This window comes from Platalea leucorodia (assembly GCF_965183815.1).
Source record: "Platalea leucorodia genome assembly, contig: HAP1_HAP1_SCAFFOLD_668, whole genome shotgun sequence".
NCBI lineage: Eukaryota > Metazoa > Chordata > Aves > Pelecaniformes > Threskiornithidae > Platalea > Platalea leucorodia.
The window spans coordinates 1-17181 of NW_028120975.1; the positions used below are offsets into that span (position 1 = coordinate 1).

Below are 17181 nucleotides of genomic sequence, written 5' to 3' on the forward strand. Positions count from 1 at the left end.
CCAAAGAATAGAAGTGGGGGTAAATATACGTCTCCTGAGGGCTCACTGTAATGCGTTTCCTGCATCCTTCAGGCTCCTTCCTTTTATGTGCAGGGCCAGAGCTACCTAACGGTGTGGCAGGCTCATAACCGCCGCAGCGAGTGCTCTGGAGCCTCGGATCCAGACTGTTAAAGGGGCAAAAAGGAGCAGGTCATTAGATCTGCTGAAACAAACAGCTCCCGAGGCAGAAGCTGACCATGAAGGAGGCCAGCAGGTTGCAGAAGAGGTTACACTTCAGAGGCAACAGCTGTCTGAGAAAATCCCAAAGCCATTAAAGATCCAGACAATTTCCTACCGTCGGTTTAGCTGAGCTCTCTCCACCGCATCAGGCTGCAAAAGCAACTTGGGAGTCCCCAGTCAGGCCACGCTCCCATCGTAGACAGCGAGTGTCATGTCAACGTGTTTGGGGATTGGGTTTAATTTCTCCCCGCGGTGAGTTTTGCCTCGTTTCGTTACACTGCAACAATTAGTTCCTGCTTTCTGCACTTACACCCCATTCCGCTTTTGTAGACAGTGCAGCAACGAGGCCCTTATGCCCAAGCAGCCGCAGCCGGAATCGCAGCACCTCGGTTGTTCCGACAATCAAGGAACTTATTTAGGTACCTAATTACTGCCCAGGAAGCCTGACGGTACGGGAGAAAAACCTCAGCGCACGTGTCCCTCCTCCGCACTTACCCAAGCTGTCTGTTGGAAGGGGGAGCCTGGGTAATGACAGAGGTTGGGGAAGGCAGCGTAGGGTGGAGCGGGTCATAACCCAAGTGTAGTGGCAGCGAGCCTGGACGCACGATGGTTGGAGTAGGCGTAGAAATGATTACAGGCTTGGAGGTGATCTCCTGAAGAGGCTCAACAGACAAAAGGAGAGACGCTGTTACTTATTAGTTTCATAATCACCTGGCTGTCTCTTCCTTCCGACGGCTTAAAAGCAATTTTGTGAAAATTAAGGCACCTTCGCCGCAGAAACTGAGGCATGGAGGGGAGCGACTTACCCAAAGCCACACTGATTTGATACCAGTGCAGGGAAAAGGGCACAAATGTCAGACTCCTGCTGCCTGCAGCAGCCACTGGGAAATAATCCCCCTCTCCAAATTACGGCTCCAGCGCCAGCCAGCGTCTCTAGAGTGGGAAGTTACTCAGATGGAGACTGTGTCACCCCAGACTAATCTGCTCTGAATCACCAGCCAGCTCCCCCAGGACACAGGGAGCCGGTCTCGGAGAAGATGCGTTACTTGTTTGGCACTTTTGCCTTGCCAGAAAAGCATTCCCAGAGTGAACAGCAAGGCTTTCTGCATTAGCCAAATCCACGCGGAGACTTAAGGGCAGCAAATGTGTATTTTAGCGAACAAGCTTTTCTCTTTCTTTCCAAAATGAGGGAGCCCAAATCAGGCCTTGGCACCCAAGTGGAGAAAAAGCTTGTTCTCATCCAGAGAAGGAGAGACCAACATCTCCGCAGGGCATGGTCAGGGAGACCTACCTTCTCCTTGTTCTGTGGCGACTGCGGGTTAGACGCAGGGCTGTCTGGCGGAGAAGAGTCCACCTCCACCGGCTCTTCCTCCTTTATCTTGATGTCCGGGGTGGACGGCAGAGACATGTCCAGGGCTCCGGCACTCTACGGGAAAACCAGCCACGGATTGAAAGGACAATTAGCTCATATTGTTTGTGAAACATTCGGCTGCTCCCAGAGGAAGAGCTACAGCTCTGAGTTCTTGCCAAATTATTATTATTTATTTGTACTGAAGTAGCATCTGGGAGCCCGAGGCGGAGAGCGGTGCCGCGCCGCGCCGGCCCCATCCAAACAGAGACGGAGGCCTAGGAAAGACGGTCTCTGCCTCAGATGGCACCATTTTGTGGTTTCTCAGTAACACACACCAATTCTTTCCATGGGTTCGAGTTTGGGTTGTTGGGGTTTTTTTCGTAAAAGGGCTTTGCTAAGGAGAACAGGTAACAAAGCCAAATGCCTGCGAGTTACAGAAGGCACTTTCATTCACAGAAGAGCTGTAAAGCATTGTATAAATCAGCCTGAATTATTTTATTACCCGATTATCAAAAGCAAACAAAGAGCCATGCAAGTTATTAAATATCTATGAGCGCCCCATTAAAATAAAACCCAACCATATGCCTGAACCTGGCAACTTGCCACCACCCTGGGTTCCAGCAGTGCCACGTGCCCCATTTTAACCAGTTAATGACTTGCTGGGGACGGGAAAAGGGCAGGGTGACAACGAGGGAGGGGGACTAAACTGCGCGGCCACCTCTCCCCTCCCCAGACCTGGAGGAAGAGAAGACCTGGGAGAAGATGGCGTACGGGAGCACCGGAGAAACACGCAATGGAGCGAGACACCGACCGCAGGATGCTGCATTCAGCTGGGCTCCAACAGACCTCGCAAATCACCCGGTCCCTCCCTCCGTCCGGGGCAGGAGAAACTCTCCCTAAATCAGTCCTGACGGCTGTTTGTCCAACCTGCTCTCCCTCCCTCCACAATCAATCCCGGCGCTTTCCTTCCCTCGCCCGACTGCTGGCAGTTCGTCCTAGCACCTAACCTAAACCTCCTCCTTTGCTGCATTTTAAGTCCCCTCAAGGGAGGGAAAATTGCGGCAAGAGGGTAAATCCGGGCATCTACAGATGCTCTCAAGTGGGGTGCGGCTCCAACGCCTCCGCTCTGCACTGATTTACGCAGGAGCTTTGCTTGCAGTACGCAGTAACCATTTACCTGCCCTCTTAAGCAGAGATGTTGCACTGGGAATCACAAAGGAGAAGGGATTAACATGCAGGAAAGTTTCAAACCACTTAAAGTGCCTCCAGGGAAGCTCCTGCTGTGCCTATGGTTTTAATTAACATGCTGGTGTGGAGACCACCCTTGGAACTGGAGGACAAAACACAACAGCAGCAACTGGGCTCAATGCGGCCAAATGTTGAAAGCATCTCAGAAATGCAGCAGGCAGCTCTGGCCAGGTTCGGTGAGTGACAAGCCATCTGGGCCCGGCGACCTCGCCTCTGCAGAGATTTTCTAGGAGGGATAAATGCTTTCCCAAACGCCTGAAACCACCCCAAGCTTCACGCCGCCCCATTCGCCTGGCTGCCGGCAGAAATATTTAGACTGCAGTCATCCTAAGGCAAAAAATGAAAACATCGAACCGCCTAAGGATCTTAGCTGCAGCTATTAGGTAGCGCAGCCCAGGAGATGGGTGGTCTTACATATAAAACAACTGGCTAGACTGTGGGCTGCTCAACCATTTATATGTGAAACCGCAAACGAACAGCTACCTTCTCCCAGCGCTCGGGGTCTGGGCTGCAGAGAACAAAAGGCAGGGAATTCAGAGCATAAAATGCCACGCAGCCCCGACAAGGGCCTGCAGCATACCAATGAGAGAGATCAATTTATGCTTTAAAGAGCCCTGTTATTAGGAGAGCGGGTGAAAGACAGTTTTCAGTTTTAATTCTGAATTCCTCCGTTCCCCATCTCGGTGAAGATTTACGCGGCTGTGCTCCTGCAGTTTATTTCCGAGCAGCGCCGCTGACTGTGAGCGTATGTACATACATATATCAATTTAGTAAATGTATGTGCCAGTCTAAGAGCCCAATACGCATCTGCTGCTTCTCAGAGCCTGCAAAGGGGGGGAGAAATGTCCTTAATTAGCTGCTATCTGACGAGATCCCGTTGTCCTTCAGACCCTTGCGCTCCTGAGGTTGGCAGGGGCAGCCTGAATCGATACCGCTTGCATATGAGGGAGCTCTTTGTTAGAAAAAGCCTCACTCCTCCATAGAGCCCCTCTATTTGCACGTACGGTGACACCCTGCAAATGCTAAAGGCACACGGCTGAGCTCCGTCCCTTCCCTGCACCTTAAAGGCATCATCGTTACGGATCTTGATCCCCAAGGAGGCTCTGAGTGAGTTTTTGCTCAGATCCTGAACACTTCACAGAGTCCTGCTCTTTTCCTGCATCTCCTTCCCAAGGTGCGAGGTATTTTGGGTACTGCCTTTTTTTTTTTTCCCCCTTCCCTTTTTTGAAGTGAAAAGCCAAAGGAATAATAAGCCATTAAAATCCGCTCTCACCAGGCCTCGGATTGCAGGATAGCCAGCCAAAGTCACCCCAGTTAAAAAAATAAAGTCCCATGTAAGCCAGCATATTAAATCCGAGCCCACGCTTAGTTACCCTACAACATGTGCCTTTCATCACAACGGCACCGTCCCCCCGCCAGCCCCCACAATATGCACCCGGCTCAGTTTTACGGCAACGGTGGCCTTCGCCTCTTGCCTTTTTCTCGTCATCCTCCGCAGCTTTCTTGAACTCGTGCTCAAAGGAGCTGGCCAGTTCATTGAAGAGTCCCACTTCTTCGCAGTTCTTCAAGAACCTAGTCGGGGTCGGAGTCTGATCTGTTTGGGTTGTAACACCAAGCACTGGTTAAAGAGAGGCTAGAGAATTCATTTGAACCACCTCGGCCCTCTCCGGGGACCCCTAGCAAATGTGGCCTCTGTTTTGTGAAAGTCTGGATGCTTTTCCACTGTGTGTCGTGTTTGCAAAGCAACTGACAATTCAGAAAGGGGAAAATAATTTCATGTTGATTTTGTTTCTCTGGTAAACGCTGCTTAAAAAAAAAAAATAATCATTGCAGTGATTTCTGTGAAATTCCTGCCTTTGGGTCGTGTCCTGTCCCTCCCACCCCAGGGTTTTGCTTGTCCTCATCTGAATTGCTGCTGCAAGGAAGGAAAAGAGTGGGGTTTGATCTCCCTGCAACAGCAGATCTCAAAAATATGGAGTGATGCGAGGGGAAACGGCTGATCGGAGCAGCTCCACCGCTGATGTGGAATAGAGCCGGGCAGAGTTGCTTCCCTCCCTGCGCCGGCTCCGTACATTAATGCGCATCCTAGGACAGACGGCTACGTGGGAGTGCTAATAATTACCACCACTGTCCAAAGCAATCCCTCTGGGGCCCGTTTTCCACCATATTAACACGTTGAGTCATGATCTCTCTGGCCATCACCCAGGCTATAAAGCAGAAAGAAATCTCCTAGCTCCCAGCGAGCCTCGTTTTTCTGCGTGACGTTAGGTCAGGAGTCCAGGTACTAGCGGGAGCCCGGCACGAGCACATTACACCAAAAGAATCCATCTGGCAGAAAACTACATAGATTTTTAAGCACAAAGGGGATCCCTGGGATAGTTTAGCCTGACCTCCTGCATAAAACATCGGCTGTTTGGCACGGATGCTCCCTGTTCGAGCAGAGTAGCTGTGCTCGACCTGAAGCGTCTACGGAAAGCATCCCATTTGATTTCAAACCGGCCAGTGGTGGAGAGTCTCCCGCAGCCTCCGGGAAGCAAATCCGGCGATTACTTTGCCTTGCTGTCGCAGAACTACGCTTTATTTCCAGCCCGACTTCAAACCCTACCTATTGGTTTTGTTAATAAAGCAAAGGCCTCCTCTGAGCACACTTTGGTTCCCCCCAAATCTCTCTTCATTAAACCAAGAAACTTTGTCAACTAAAGATCTCAGCAGGAGGCTGTTTTTCCAGTGCTTTAATGGCTCTCAGGGCTCTTTTCGGACCATTCCCCATTTAGCAATGTCCTTCCAAGCCACGCACGCCAGCCCGGGGCCCAAATCTCCAGCAGAAGTTTTCACAATGCCGCAAAGCAAAGCCGTATAACCTCTCTCGTCCTACCCTTCCCCAGTTCGTATCTCCAGGAATTGCAGCAGCTCTTCTGCCCACAGCATCACCCCAGAAGTGCACGTTCCCATTTAAATAAGTCTCTCTGCTGCCAGCTATAACCGGCAGAGAGAGAACAATTCTTTACGACTCTCTTTAGCTTAACCGTGGAGTTACGGCAAGAGATGTACGCTGAATCCTCCTGCTCATTAACACACGGGCTGCTGCCCTGGCCTCAGCACAAAGCAAGAGGGAGGGAGAGAACGAACCCAGAGACAAAATGGTGGCTTAAAAAAAAAAAAAAAAAAAATAAAAGGACGTTAGGAATGTAGGGCAATAACGCCCTAGATCTCACTGCTCAAAGGCAGCATGCTTTATAGCCCTCGCAAACCCCCCGGCAGCTCTATCTGCCATCAAGAGCTCAGCCAGGGAAAGCCTGTGTTAAACAGGCTGGTCTTGCACTGACCACAGCTAAATAAGTTTGGGGTTTTTTTTGCTTTGCGGTTTACCCTGGAGCAACCCACTGAGGAGCTGGGAGAGGGGGCTAGACCCGCCCTCGCTGCTGTTCCCTGTGCTAAAACTGAAGCGTTGCATCCCACCCACGGTTTTACCCGTGCGAGTTTGTGTGCAGGAGGAGTACAGACCTCTGGGAGCTGCGAAGACGGGGGCTTTTCATGCTGCATCCCTGTCAGAGCAGGTGGGACTTCGGCTGGAGATGGGACCGTACCCCATTTCTGCTCCCCTGTCACCGCCTGGCCACTTTACACCCTGGGTTTATCAAGCAAAAGCTAACCCTCCCGCCGTGCACCCTGTTTAGAAAGGGGGTGAACCGAAGGAAAAACAACCTTTAGGAATCTAAGGTTTCTTTCAGCCCCTGCCCCAAATTCTTCGCCATCAAGTCCCATTAGCCTGATCCCATTTGAAATTAATTCTCCCTCCGGGAGCCTGGTTCGTCTCTGTGAGCCCTCCCCTGGGAGAAGCTTTCTGCCCTTGCAGCAAAGGCTGTGTGAGCTCTCTTACGATCCGACCCACAGCTACAATGAACTTGAAGGCTTTAAGAAACCAACTGAATCGCTATTTCCTACTTCAACACCGAATTTGTGCTGGAGATGAACCTGGGAAAAGGGTGCCAGGCTCCCGCAGCAGATGTTTTGTTTCCCCTTATGAACTCTCAAGGCTTCAGAAAGCCTTTCCTCCTCGTTTCTTGTTCTCAGCAACAGCCTTTTCATCCAGCGGTAACACAAACCTCACGCCCTTTTAAGAAGCCCGAACGAAAGGGGACTGACAAGGCAGGGGAGTATCTGTAACCGGCAACGATCTGCTGCCAGACAACAATATACATTTTTTTTTTCCCCCCCCCAATCTTATAAAGGCTGCATTGACCGTGCGCTGCCAGAGCGCCTCATTTGGGCTCTGTAAATGCACTCTCGGCAGTAGCCAGTGCACTCGATGGCGTTTTAATTTATTAACTGCTAGCCTAAAAGCTCAAGAAAATTGACACCTGGGCTGAGGAGAGGAAGCTGGGTTTGTCAGATTTTGTTCATCGTCCTCAAAGCACATGCAGAAATGTGAAAGACCTTTTGTCCATAAATCTTCCAGTCTTAATAAAAAGGGTGAGAGCTAAAAAAAAAAAAAACCCAACCAAAACCCCCCACAAAACCTGATACTACCATAAAAAAAGAAAAAAAATAGAAACTTGGAAGCCTCTGGCTTTCCTTTCCTCCTGATTAAATGCAGATCACAAGAGCTTTTTATGGGAGGTAGAGACGTTTTTCAGTGCATCTGGTCCCCGGTATTAATCTTGCAGTCATGCTGTATTAATGTGCACCGTTTTCAGAGCTGGCCTGGATTGAACGCCACATACCTGCTATGATGACTGAGTCGGTTCGAGCAGGGCCGAATTTCAATGTCATCTCATGCTTGTGTTTATGAACCGCCAGGTGGTCCTCGTTTGTAAACCTCTGAAATGAAACAATTTAGAAAATCGTGAATAAATGCATTTTGTGTTTTACGGGTACATCCTGCAGCAGGGTGGGGGAGAGAGCCGCCCGGAGAGCAACTGTAACACAATCGCTGCCGAGCATTAAGCAAAACCAGAGCGGGACAGATTGTTTGAGAAGCGGTGTGTGAACACATTGCTCAAAATGAAAAAGCCATTACACGGGGCTTCTGGGGAACGGGGGACAAATATTTTTAATAATCCATTTTTTTTAAGCGGCGGGGCCACGCGGTGACTGCAACTAATCTAGGAAATGCAAAACCGCCCTGCTCGGTGAGATGCGCCGCTTTATTGCTGGCTAATGGAGGGATGAATTAGGCGCTATTAGGGGTCGGGCAACTTTTTTTGGATGGTGTGCGACAGAGCTGGCACCCGCCCGGCAATTCAGGCCGTGGTTTTATGGAGCAGGACGGAGGCGGCTGCCCAACGTCCCTGCCCGTGGCTGTTTGCGACGGCACGGAGCGGCCCGAAGCACGGCTGCCGTCGAACCCTGGGGGGGGATGCGTTTCACGTCCCGTAAGGACGCCGTCTGAAATTCCACCTGCGGGAGAATTGCAGGATAAAAACCCACCCGTGATGGCTTTAGGGATGTGCCGGGTGGGGGGCTCGCATCCCCCCCGCCAGGCAGGGCTGGGTGCACGGGGCCATCGATACCCAGACAAAAGGGCAGCATCGTCCGCCGCGGGGCTGCTTTCAACGGCGGCACCAGCCCCAAGCATCGAGATTGAGGAAAGCAGGGGGAGAGGCAGGGACGGGGTTAAAGCAAATAATCATAAAGACCCGAGGATGGATTGCGCCTCTCCTAATAGACTGCGACAAAGCGGGAGGCTGAGGGCACTGCACGGGCCGTACTGCAGGATTTTTATGCATCCAGGAGCCACGCAGCATCGGGCTTGCTGTTTCTAGAAAGAGCTGCTGCTGCAGCAAAGGCTTTCTGCCCTTTTCCCCTTCCTTTTTTCTCTCTTTTTAAACCAACCAACAAACAAACCAACCCAAAGCCACCTGTTTCTGCGAATTAGCTCAAGCGTGACACCCCGGGTTCGCTCGCTCTTTCCGATGCTTATTTATGACTCAATTTTTTTTATCGAGCAAAGCTGCATTTTCCAGGCTGGAAGCCACGGCGGCGCCTTCCCGGGAGCTGTGCGGCGGGGGGGACGTTAGCAGAGGCAAGGGACAGCCCTGCCGAGACGACGGGCGCATCCGCACACGTCCCATCCATCTTCCCCTTCGGTGCAATAACAAGTGTATTATGCAAAGCATCCTTCAAAGACGTTGTATCAGAAGGTGCTTTTGGTGGCGACTCGTAACCGGGGCTCAAACTAAATGAAATCGGAGCTGGTGGGAGAAAACCAAACAGGTTTTTGCCCACGTAACCCTGGGCGCACACACTCCGGCTTTCCCAGCCGCTGCTCCCCGATCTGGTCCCTAACTAAACCTTAAATAAAATTTCTCAACCGTTTTTGCTAAAAATACACGTGTTCTCGGTTTCTTTCCTCCCCGCAGCTTCCGAAACCCTCAGCTCTGCCCCAGCCCAAACGTGACTCATTTCCAAACGGCGTTACAAATCTCGGCGACGCCAAAACGCCACCGAACAAAGGAGAAGCGAGCGAACCGCCGCCGTTTTCCGAGGGAGACAAAATTTGCAGCGTCGTTTTGCATCGCACCATAAAGCGCTCGCGGAAGGGGGGACCGGGGAGAAAGGGTGGGCACCGACACTTTGTCATATTTCTGGCCCAAAACCACCCTGGCTTTTAACGTTACTCGGCTGCCAACCCCGCTCACCCCTTGCGACGCGGTGACGAACCGTTAGCGGAGGAAAATAGGTGGGTTACGGTAAGCGGAGAAAAATAAATCAGGTTTTTTGTGAGGACAGAGGAGCAGCCGGTTTCAGATGAATATTTAGCAGGCAGGCGGCCGCTGCTCCAGCGGCGTCTCAAAATACTAAACATGCAGAGACAGGGGGGAAAAAAAGGACAAGGAAGAAAATTCCCAATTTTCCGCCTCCGTTTTGTACTGGGTAAAGAAATGGGGAATTTTTAGGTCAATGAGGGAAGCAGCAAGAGGACAAAGTAGGGAATGGGGTCACATTTCTCTCCCCTCCATGCTCCCCCCGCCAGCCCCGGCTCCACAAGGGGCACGTTTCAGCCCGGCCTCGGTACCTCCAAATTTATTTTAATCTTTCATTTTGCTCCATCGCAGGATTTTTTTTTTTTTTTTACATTTTTTTTTTTCTAGGGCAATTTTCCTGCTTTCGGTGTGCGTTACAGCTCTATTTAACATCTTTATGTGGTCTCACTAGCTTGGGAGCTCTCTCTTTCTCTGCACAGAAATGCTCACAGACACAATATATCTTTCTACATACATTTCCAAACGCCGAAACCTAGAGGCTGAGTCTGGCACTTCAGTTCTAAATCATGTCATTTTACACAGAGAAGAAAGCAGGGGGGTAGAAAGGGGGAAGAGTAGGGGGGGGGGGGGAAAAAATCAAATGAGTTAAAGCCACAGCACTGGCTTTAATATTTAATCTCCTTCCATCAGCAGCTGACATATAGCAGTGTTATTTCAGCCTGCTATTTTGCGGGTGTCTGAATTAAAAAGAAGATGTAGACTGTAAACTCTTTGGGGCGAGGGACAGGCGCTGGGATAACGCTGCCGCCTCCGCGCTGCACATCGGCCCCGAAAGCGGCGGCGACCCTTCACGCTGCAATGGCGAAGGGCTGCGTAAAATAAAGAGTTTAAGCACCGCACGCAGCCCCGATTTCTGCTTTTCTCTCCCCCTACGATGGCCCTACGGCTGCCTTTGGTGCAGGGGACGGAGCAGGCGGATGGCATTTGGGTTTGGGTAAACACGGGGCTGGGTTTATTTACCCCAGAGACGGTAACAGCTTTTTGGAGAAAACAGATTTGAGGCAGACTAAGGCTGGCCAGTCTGCATTCTTTACTCAACAGGCTGTGACAGCTCGATGGATAAATGTGCTCATTTAAAAATCTTTATTTAATAGGACACAATACTTCCAGCTGGACCAACGCGCCATCTCCATTAAAGCAAGCGCCAGAGAATAAATGCAGTAGGCTGAAGCCTGGATCTTTAGTCAGAAGGAGATTTTTCCATTGGTTTAATAAGCACAACGTGAAAAACAAGGGGTTGCTCAGGGCTTTTTCCTTGCTTTTGTAAAGCCTGCAACTGCGTTTGATGCAAAAGGAGGCTCAGGCGAGCGCCGAACGCACTGCATCCCACCTTCCAGCCGTGCAGGAGCCCAGGCGCTCGCTGGCTCTCCCAGCAGCTCCAGCGCACAAGCTGCACGGCTATTTTTTAACCTTGACAGTAATTTTCAGAGAACATAAACACCGGCTGCGCACCAAGCCAGTCACCTGGCCAAAATTCAGTTTTAATATAGACCAAGTGTAGGCTGCAACAGCACAAACTGTTCCGCAGGCGCACACTTGTGAAAAGGAGACTTTACCTTGCTGAAAGCACGAGCCCTGGTACAGTCTCACCAGACCTGAAAGGGGTGAGGAGCCAAACCGGTCTCCATCAAGCTCATCACACGGCTGAATTAATAAGCTGTCATTAATACGGGGAAGAGGAAACGCTGCTCCAACCTTAACTCCAGCACAGCGGTGTGTTATTCTGCCCACGGACACCACGGTACTGCTGTGACATGGTCAAAACACCTGGATACCAGGGGAAACAAAAGAAATCAGCACGTGTCTTGCAACCGCAGTGCTAGAGGTAAATGACTGCACTAAGCGCTCCGGCGTGGATAAGCTGAGCTCAAAGTCACCGACTTTAAAAGGAGCCACAACAGGTTTCACTTCCAGAGTCTGTCTGGTCACTGCGATGCCCTATAGCGAGCGATCGCAGTGCGATCAGCCCAAGACGAGGGGCTGGGGGATGCCCTGGGGTCCGCCTTGCTCTCCTGGCACCGCCTCGGGCGAGGGGCACCTACCTCCTTCGTTTGGGGACCTCCCGGTGGGCAGGACACCCACGTGAGCCGGGAGACGCAGCGTGCGGAGAGCAAGGCCAACGCCACGGGGAGATGCCGGACCTCCTGCACGCATCCCAGCCCACCCAGCATCCGACGCAGCACATCCTCCCCGCGCTTCCCGGCTGCGGCAGACCCGCTGCCTACGCCCCATCCATACATCTTGCCGTGACAGGGCTCAGATGGATTTCTAGTCGCGTGGCAGGCTGGATAGATATTCCCCGTTCACTCGGCACAACTGCAGAGGTAACTAATGCAGGGTCACGGATGCCCCCAAGGGCTGGGTGCCCAAAGGTTAGCTGTTACGGCTGTGAGTGATGTGACCCCCCAGTTCTTGCGCAGATCTGGGCTCCATCTCACCCATTTCCCATCTGAGCAATGACAACGATAATTCCCTCCCTTGCAGAGAGGCTGTAAGGATTAATTCGCTAATGTGCATAAAGTGCCCCGATACTGGAGTGATTCATAGATTTTAAAGGCCGGGGGGACCATTACAATTATCTGCCCGGGACCACGTGAATCCCCAGATGGGCCCATTTCCATAGGAAAGGAGGTGTCACGAGACGACGAGGAGATAACGCCGCAAAGACTTGTTGGTTTGAAAGAATGCAACAATAGCACGGCCAAGTTGTCTTATTTTTACACTTACGAGAGCCGACACGCAAATATTTCGGACCCGTTTCCTCTTGGAGGGTTTCCCGTAAGGCGGTGCTCACTGGGCCAGGTTTCAGAAGAGCTCGGAGCCCAGTTGCTCCCACTGGAAAGCTTGTGGCTACGTTCGAAAGCAGCCAAGGCACCGAGTCCGTGCAGCTCGAAGGTGGCCGCAGCAGCTATGGTTACCGAGCGCTTCTGGAAAGCTGGTTTCAGTGGCAGCATCCTTCCGCTAGAGGAGGGAAGAGACAGCACCTCCGCGAGCCTGAACGAGGATAAACGAGAAGAAGAGGGAAGGTTTATGAGTGATCAGCTCAAGAACAAAAAAAAAAAAACCAAACCAGATTGCGTCTTGCACGTACAGGTATTCAAAGAGAGCTCTGCCGCTCCCGCTCGAGCACAAAGCCTTTTGCAGGAGGGGGAGCGGCGGCTCGGTGGGCTGCGAGCGCAGCACAGGCTTTATACCGAGAACGACCCTGAGCCAAGGTCATTTCACCCCAGTCCAGGCGGGGGAGAAACTAAAACCTGAAAGAGGGGCGAGAGGTAATCTCCACGGCCGTATCCGCCGGGGGACGACAGCTCAGCGTCCGCTTCACGGCTCTGCTTTGTCGCTGCTGCAGCGGGGCCGTTTCTTGCATTGCAGCAGGATGCTCGTCTGCAAAACGTTCGGGCATTACGTGCCCGGTGCCCTTCCCAAGTTGGAGGCAGCAGGAAAAGCTTATTTCTACTCACTCAGGTCCTGTGAAAATCAGAAAGGCCACAGCCAGCTCAATCGCTTCGGAGAGGAGTGGGCTTGGATGCATTTTGTGCAATGCCCCCCTGCAGCTCGCCCCCCCCCCCCCCCCCCCTTAAAACTGCATGGAGATTAAACCTTGAAATGTTATTTTTGGCTCAGGCAGCTCCAGGGACCCATGTGGCTATGCCTTTTACTTTAAAAATCCGCTTACATCCTGCCCTGTGATTAATTCACGTTCCTTTCCTTGTTTAAAAAAAAAAGAAAGAAGAAGAAGAATAATCAGAAACTTCAGCCTGTTCACAGGCAGCGTTCAGTGCTGGTGTTAGGAAGCCACGACCCAACAGCCAAAGAGCCCTTTAACAAGCACTTTGTTTGGGATGAACATTGTGCAAACCACAAAAATTTGCCTTTTTAAATTTTTTTTCTTTTTTTTGCTTAGAGAGAACCATCTGCCTTCAGATTTTGTTTTTTCCAGGGGACTGCGTGTTTTGTTTTTAAGGTAGTTATCACAGATCAGCGCTGCACAGCGGCACCTTCTCTGTGTCATATAATCTGCCCTCTAAATGCAGGCGGCTCCACGTCAGGCTTCTCCCATCTCCGGCGAGCGGAGGGAGAGCAGCAACAAGGTTAAGATGCCAACGCGTGACACAGGACCCTTCGGTTTCCCTGAGATCAGCACCTGGGAGGCGACAGACGAGCTATGTTTTTTATAAGGCAGCGAGGACCAGGCCGGAGGGAGCGGATTTTTATGGGCAGTTCAGTATTCGCCTCCTACCAAATCACCGGTAATTAGGGCCGAGATACTCAGGTTGCTCCACAAACTTCCCTGCAATTTAAACAAAGAGTTAACCAGGTTCTGGAGCCCGTCCCATCCCATCCCGTTCCTCCTTGGCCAGAAGGGCAGAGCATTTAACTCGGAGTAGGTAAATAATTTAATTTACATTTCTATAGCTTCACTTATCCCAGAGGGCTTCTCATACACATGCCCCTCCGCTGAAATGCAGGTGTTTCAGCAGGGGGGAAGGCAGCAACCATCTGGCCTACAGCACACCATGTAGCGGTGAGGAGGGAAGCATTCGGCCAAGGACATACGGGGCAAACTCTTTAATAAACTCTGTATTCAACTCTTCTTTTCTTTCTTTTTTTAATGTCTCATATGGTAGAGACAGCCTCTCCTTCATCTCCAGCGCACCTGAGATGAGCATCAGCACATCTGGGTGCAGAGAACAACGCCAACCCTCCGGAGCAGGCAGCAGCACCCTGCTCGGCCAGGAAGGCATTCGTTCATCCCAGCGGGATTTAACCTGGGCTGGACACCGGCTGCTTTCGCTATCAAACCCAACCCGCCAGCTACCCAGGAATTTCTCCGCAGCACACCAAAGGACCACGAACCAACCTTCTCTCCTTTTTAAAATGGGGCATATACAGAAAAATAGCAGATGGTTGAGGTGGTTTATGGAGCACCTGGGAGCAAAGCAGCCCCTTGTTTTGCCCAAAGTACACCCAGTTCTGCAGACGAGGAGCCCTCAGTGCCTCGTAGGCACAGCTCCTCCGGGATGGCTGCTCGAATTACAGCCCAGACCCCGGGATGCAAACCTAAGCCGGGAAGATCAGGCTCCTAAATCTCCAACGAGTCTGCACTACGTGAGAGCAGGCAGGTTTTCTAAGACACCGATACCCTCCTCCTCCGCTCGAGCGATGCTCGAGGGGGACGGACACCTCGAGGAGTCAGTCCGCTCCTCCCGAGCTCTCTGTCCGCAGGCATCGGCTGCTCCATCCCATTGGCAGCAGATCTCTGCAGCCAGACGCAGGCGAGCGATGTGGGGACCTGCCCGCAGTCGCACAAAGCCCGTGGCACTCCGCTAGAACCTGGAAATGCAATAATTATTTACTTCCACACGGTGGAGCATTTTTAGCCTTGTTTCGATAAAAGTGAAGGTTATTAAAATACATGTATTAATTACCGCTGCCACATAACTTAAGAGGAGAGGCACAGCGGTAATTAACGGAGGTGAGCGAGGGGGTGGAGTTGCAGAGCGTCAGCGACTCCACAGCTTGTGCCTATGGATACGCGCCTGCCCCATGGGAACCCCCAGATAGCTCCAGTGTGGATGTGAATCATTATTACGTCCCCGGCTCGAATCCCAGCAGCACCACAGGTTTTCAGTGTGACCTTGGGCAAGCCATCAATTCTTCCCCTACCTACCAGACAGAGCAAATAAAAAGGGAAAAGGCACCATACTTCACAAGGGCGTTAGGAGAGGAAGCCGACCGCGCATGCAAGTACCAGGAGCCATGTGAGAAGCACTGCAGGAAAAAAAAAAAAAATATTAACAAAGGCAATTACAGCTGTGTTTCCCTAACCGTATTTCAAGCGCGGGCGCTCGGTGATTCATTAGGAGCTCAGCATCTCTTCCCGTCGTAAGAGCTGGGGAATAGAGACCAAGGAAAATGGGCAGAGGCACAGCAGAGGGCAGGGAGCTCGGGCTAAGTGAAATTCCTGCCCTGCCCTACTGCAGAGAGCTGCTGGGGCTGAGCAGTTTAGGAAGCTGTGTGGCATCGAGGGAGGAAAAGGGGTGAATTATGCAGCCGTGCTGTTGTGTTATTCGTGAGACCCTGCCCTCGTGCAACGCAGAGAAAGAATCGCGAGCCCCTGGTGCTGGTGGTAGAGAAGAAAGGGTAAAAAGGAGGGGAAAAAACCACCCCCCCCAAGACTTCAGATCTACCACAGAAACCCAATCTGGGCTCCTGCCTTCCCCTGCAAGCCTCTGCTGTTTACTAAATGAGTCACCCTTCCTGCCTTGAACGCTCGACAGCTCCTGAATGAATAATCTGGGAGCAAAGACTTTCTCGGCAAACAAACAGCATCAGCAGCAAGTCCCGCGCGACGCATGCATGCGAGAGATAATTTATAGAGTGAAAAGAAAAGAATAACAGGAAACTCCTTCTCTGCATACCCCGAGAAACAAGAATGTATGTGTAAAAATAATTAAATCCGAACTGGAGTCGATTAATTTGTCTACAGGGCTGAGGATTTGTGCTTTGGGAGGCTGCACAGGGATCTTAAAAAGTCTCTGGACGGTGGCCAAGTCTGTCAATACCGCACGGGCGAGGAGAGGCTTTGGCAGCAGGTGCCGGAGCACATGCAGCTCCGGCAGCGCCGCGGTGCAAACCGCTCCAGCTTCCCTGCTCCCTGCCAAGCCATACATCGCAGCCGCACGCTCGGCCTCGGTGGAAACGCAGCCCTTAAGCCCGGGGTGACAACGGGGAGCCTCGCAGCCTGCACGTCCCCGGCACCTGGCGGGGATGCTGCCATGCTCCCCCAGCAAGGCAGCGCTATCGGCACCGGGGAGGCGAGCTTAGAAATGTAGGTAAAGGGAAACCGAGTGGTTTGAGCCAGCAGAACCGAGCCAAAACCAGGGCTCAGATGTCTCCCTTGGACCTGAGATACCCAACGCAGTTGTGTCGGAGCAAGGGTCTGCGGTCGGGTCCTCAAGCAGCAGGACAGCGCTGCAGGGAGCTGCCGTGCCCCGGCGCGGGGCGGCGATATCTCCCTTTCTGTACTTACCCCGGGAAGAGCATAAGAGAAAGCTGCGCTGGGAAAGCGGGACTCCAGCAGCGGATTCTGCTCCGGACAGCCGGTCCCTCAACTCCAATCCAACCCCCTTACGGTCATTTCCAAAGCAAATTCTCCGCCGAGGGAGCGGAGGTTAAATTTGGTCTCATCCGAGAGGTTTGGTGGCTGTCCTCTCGGAAGATGCCTCGCACCAGGCTAACACGATCCTCTCTGCCGCACTATTGTTTCAGGGCTACGAGAAAGCCGATCCTAAAAAAAAAGTTAGCTCCAATGGAAAAAAGCCCTCATTGTGCCAGTGTGCTGCAGCTTGAAAAAGTCGACGTGACTCAGCCTTGACCTTTGAACAACACTACAATTAGAAAAAGGATGCCATGGTCCCCATTCAGTTTTTTAATGCACTGGAAGGTTGATTTCCTTCAATTCATTTGCAATATTGGGTACGCGCCCACCCATTCATGGCGTGTGAACCTCTCCTTACAGGCTTTATTGCCTGCAAAAAGGGGTGTTTTTTGTGGACCTGAGCTAGGACCTCTCCTGGGGAAGCTCCAACAGCT

The 17181-nt window shown here is 51.8% G+C and overlaps 1 protein-coding gene across 3 annotated transcripts; it reads right to left on the reverse strand.

The window, feature by feature from the left end:
• Window positions 1-677: 677 nt before the first annotated feature.
• Window positions 678-16712, reverse strand: LOC309604343 (cyclic AMP-dependent transcription factor ATF-7-like). Of its 3 annotated transcripts, none has more exons than XM_082339290.1 (7): window positions 13730-13783; window positions 12840-13053; window positions 12313-12579; window positions 7543-7639; window positions 4294-4412; window positions 1511-1645; window positions 678-872 (listed from the first exon to the last, which is right to left on the reverse strand). In XM_082339290.1, exons 4-7 carry the CDS (start codon window positions 7589-7591, stop codon window positions 711-713), a joined length of 465 nt encoding a protein of 154 aa, XP_082195416.1. In that variant the 5' UTR covers window positions 7592-7639; window positions 12313-12579; window positions 12840-13053; window positions 13730-13783; the 3' UTR covers window positions 678-710. The 3 variants fall into 3 exon arrangements, with proteins under 3 accessions (XP_082195416.1, XP_082195414.1, XP_082195415.1); XM_082339288.1 differs by having other exon boundaries at window positions 678-881; XM_082339289.1 differs by lacking the exons at window positions 12313-12579; window positions 12840-13053; window positions 13730-13783 and adding an exon at window positions 16619-16712 and having other exon boundaries at window positions 678-881.
• Window positions 16713-17181: the final 469 nt, after the last annotated feature.

Coding starts and splice junctions, on each gene's coding strand:
- LOC309604343 (XM_082339289.1), bottom strand. CDS start 7,591: ATGACATTGAAATTCGGCCCTGCTCGAACCGACTCAGTCATCATAGCA. Junction 4,413..7,542: donor CGACTCAGTCATCATAGCAG/GTATGTGGCGTT, acceptor CAACCCAAACAG/ATCAGACTCCGACCCCGACT. Junction 882..1,510: donor CGCCACAGAACAAGGAGAAG/GTAGGTCTCCCT, acceptor TTGTCTGTTGAG/CCTCTTCAGGAGATCACCTC.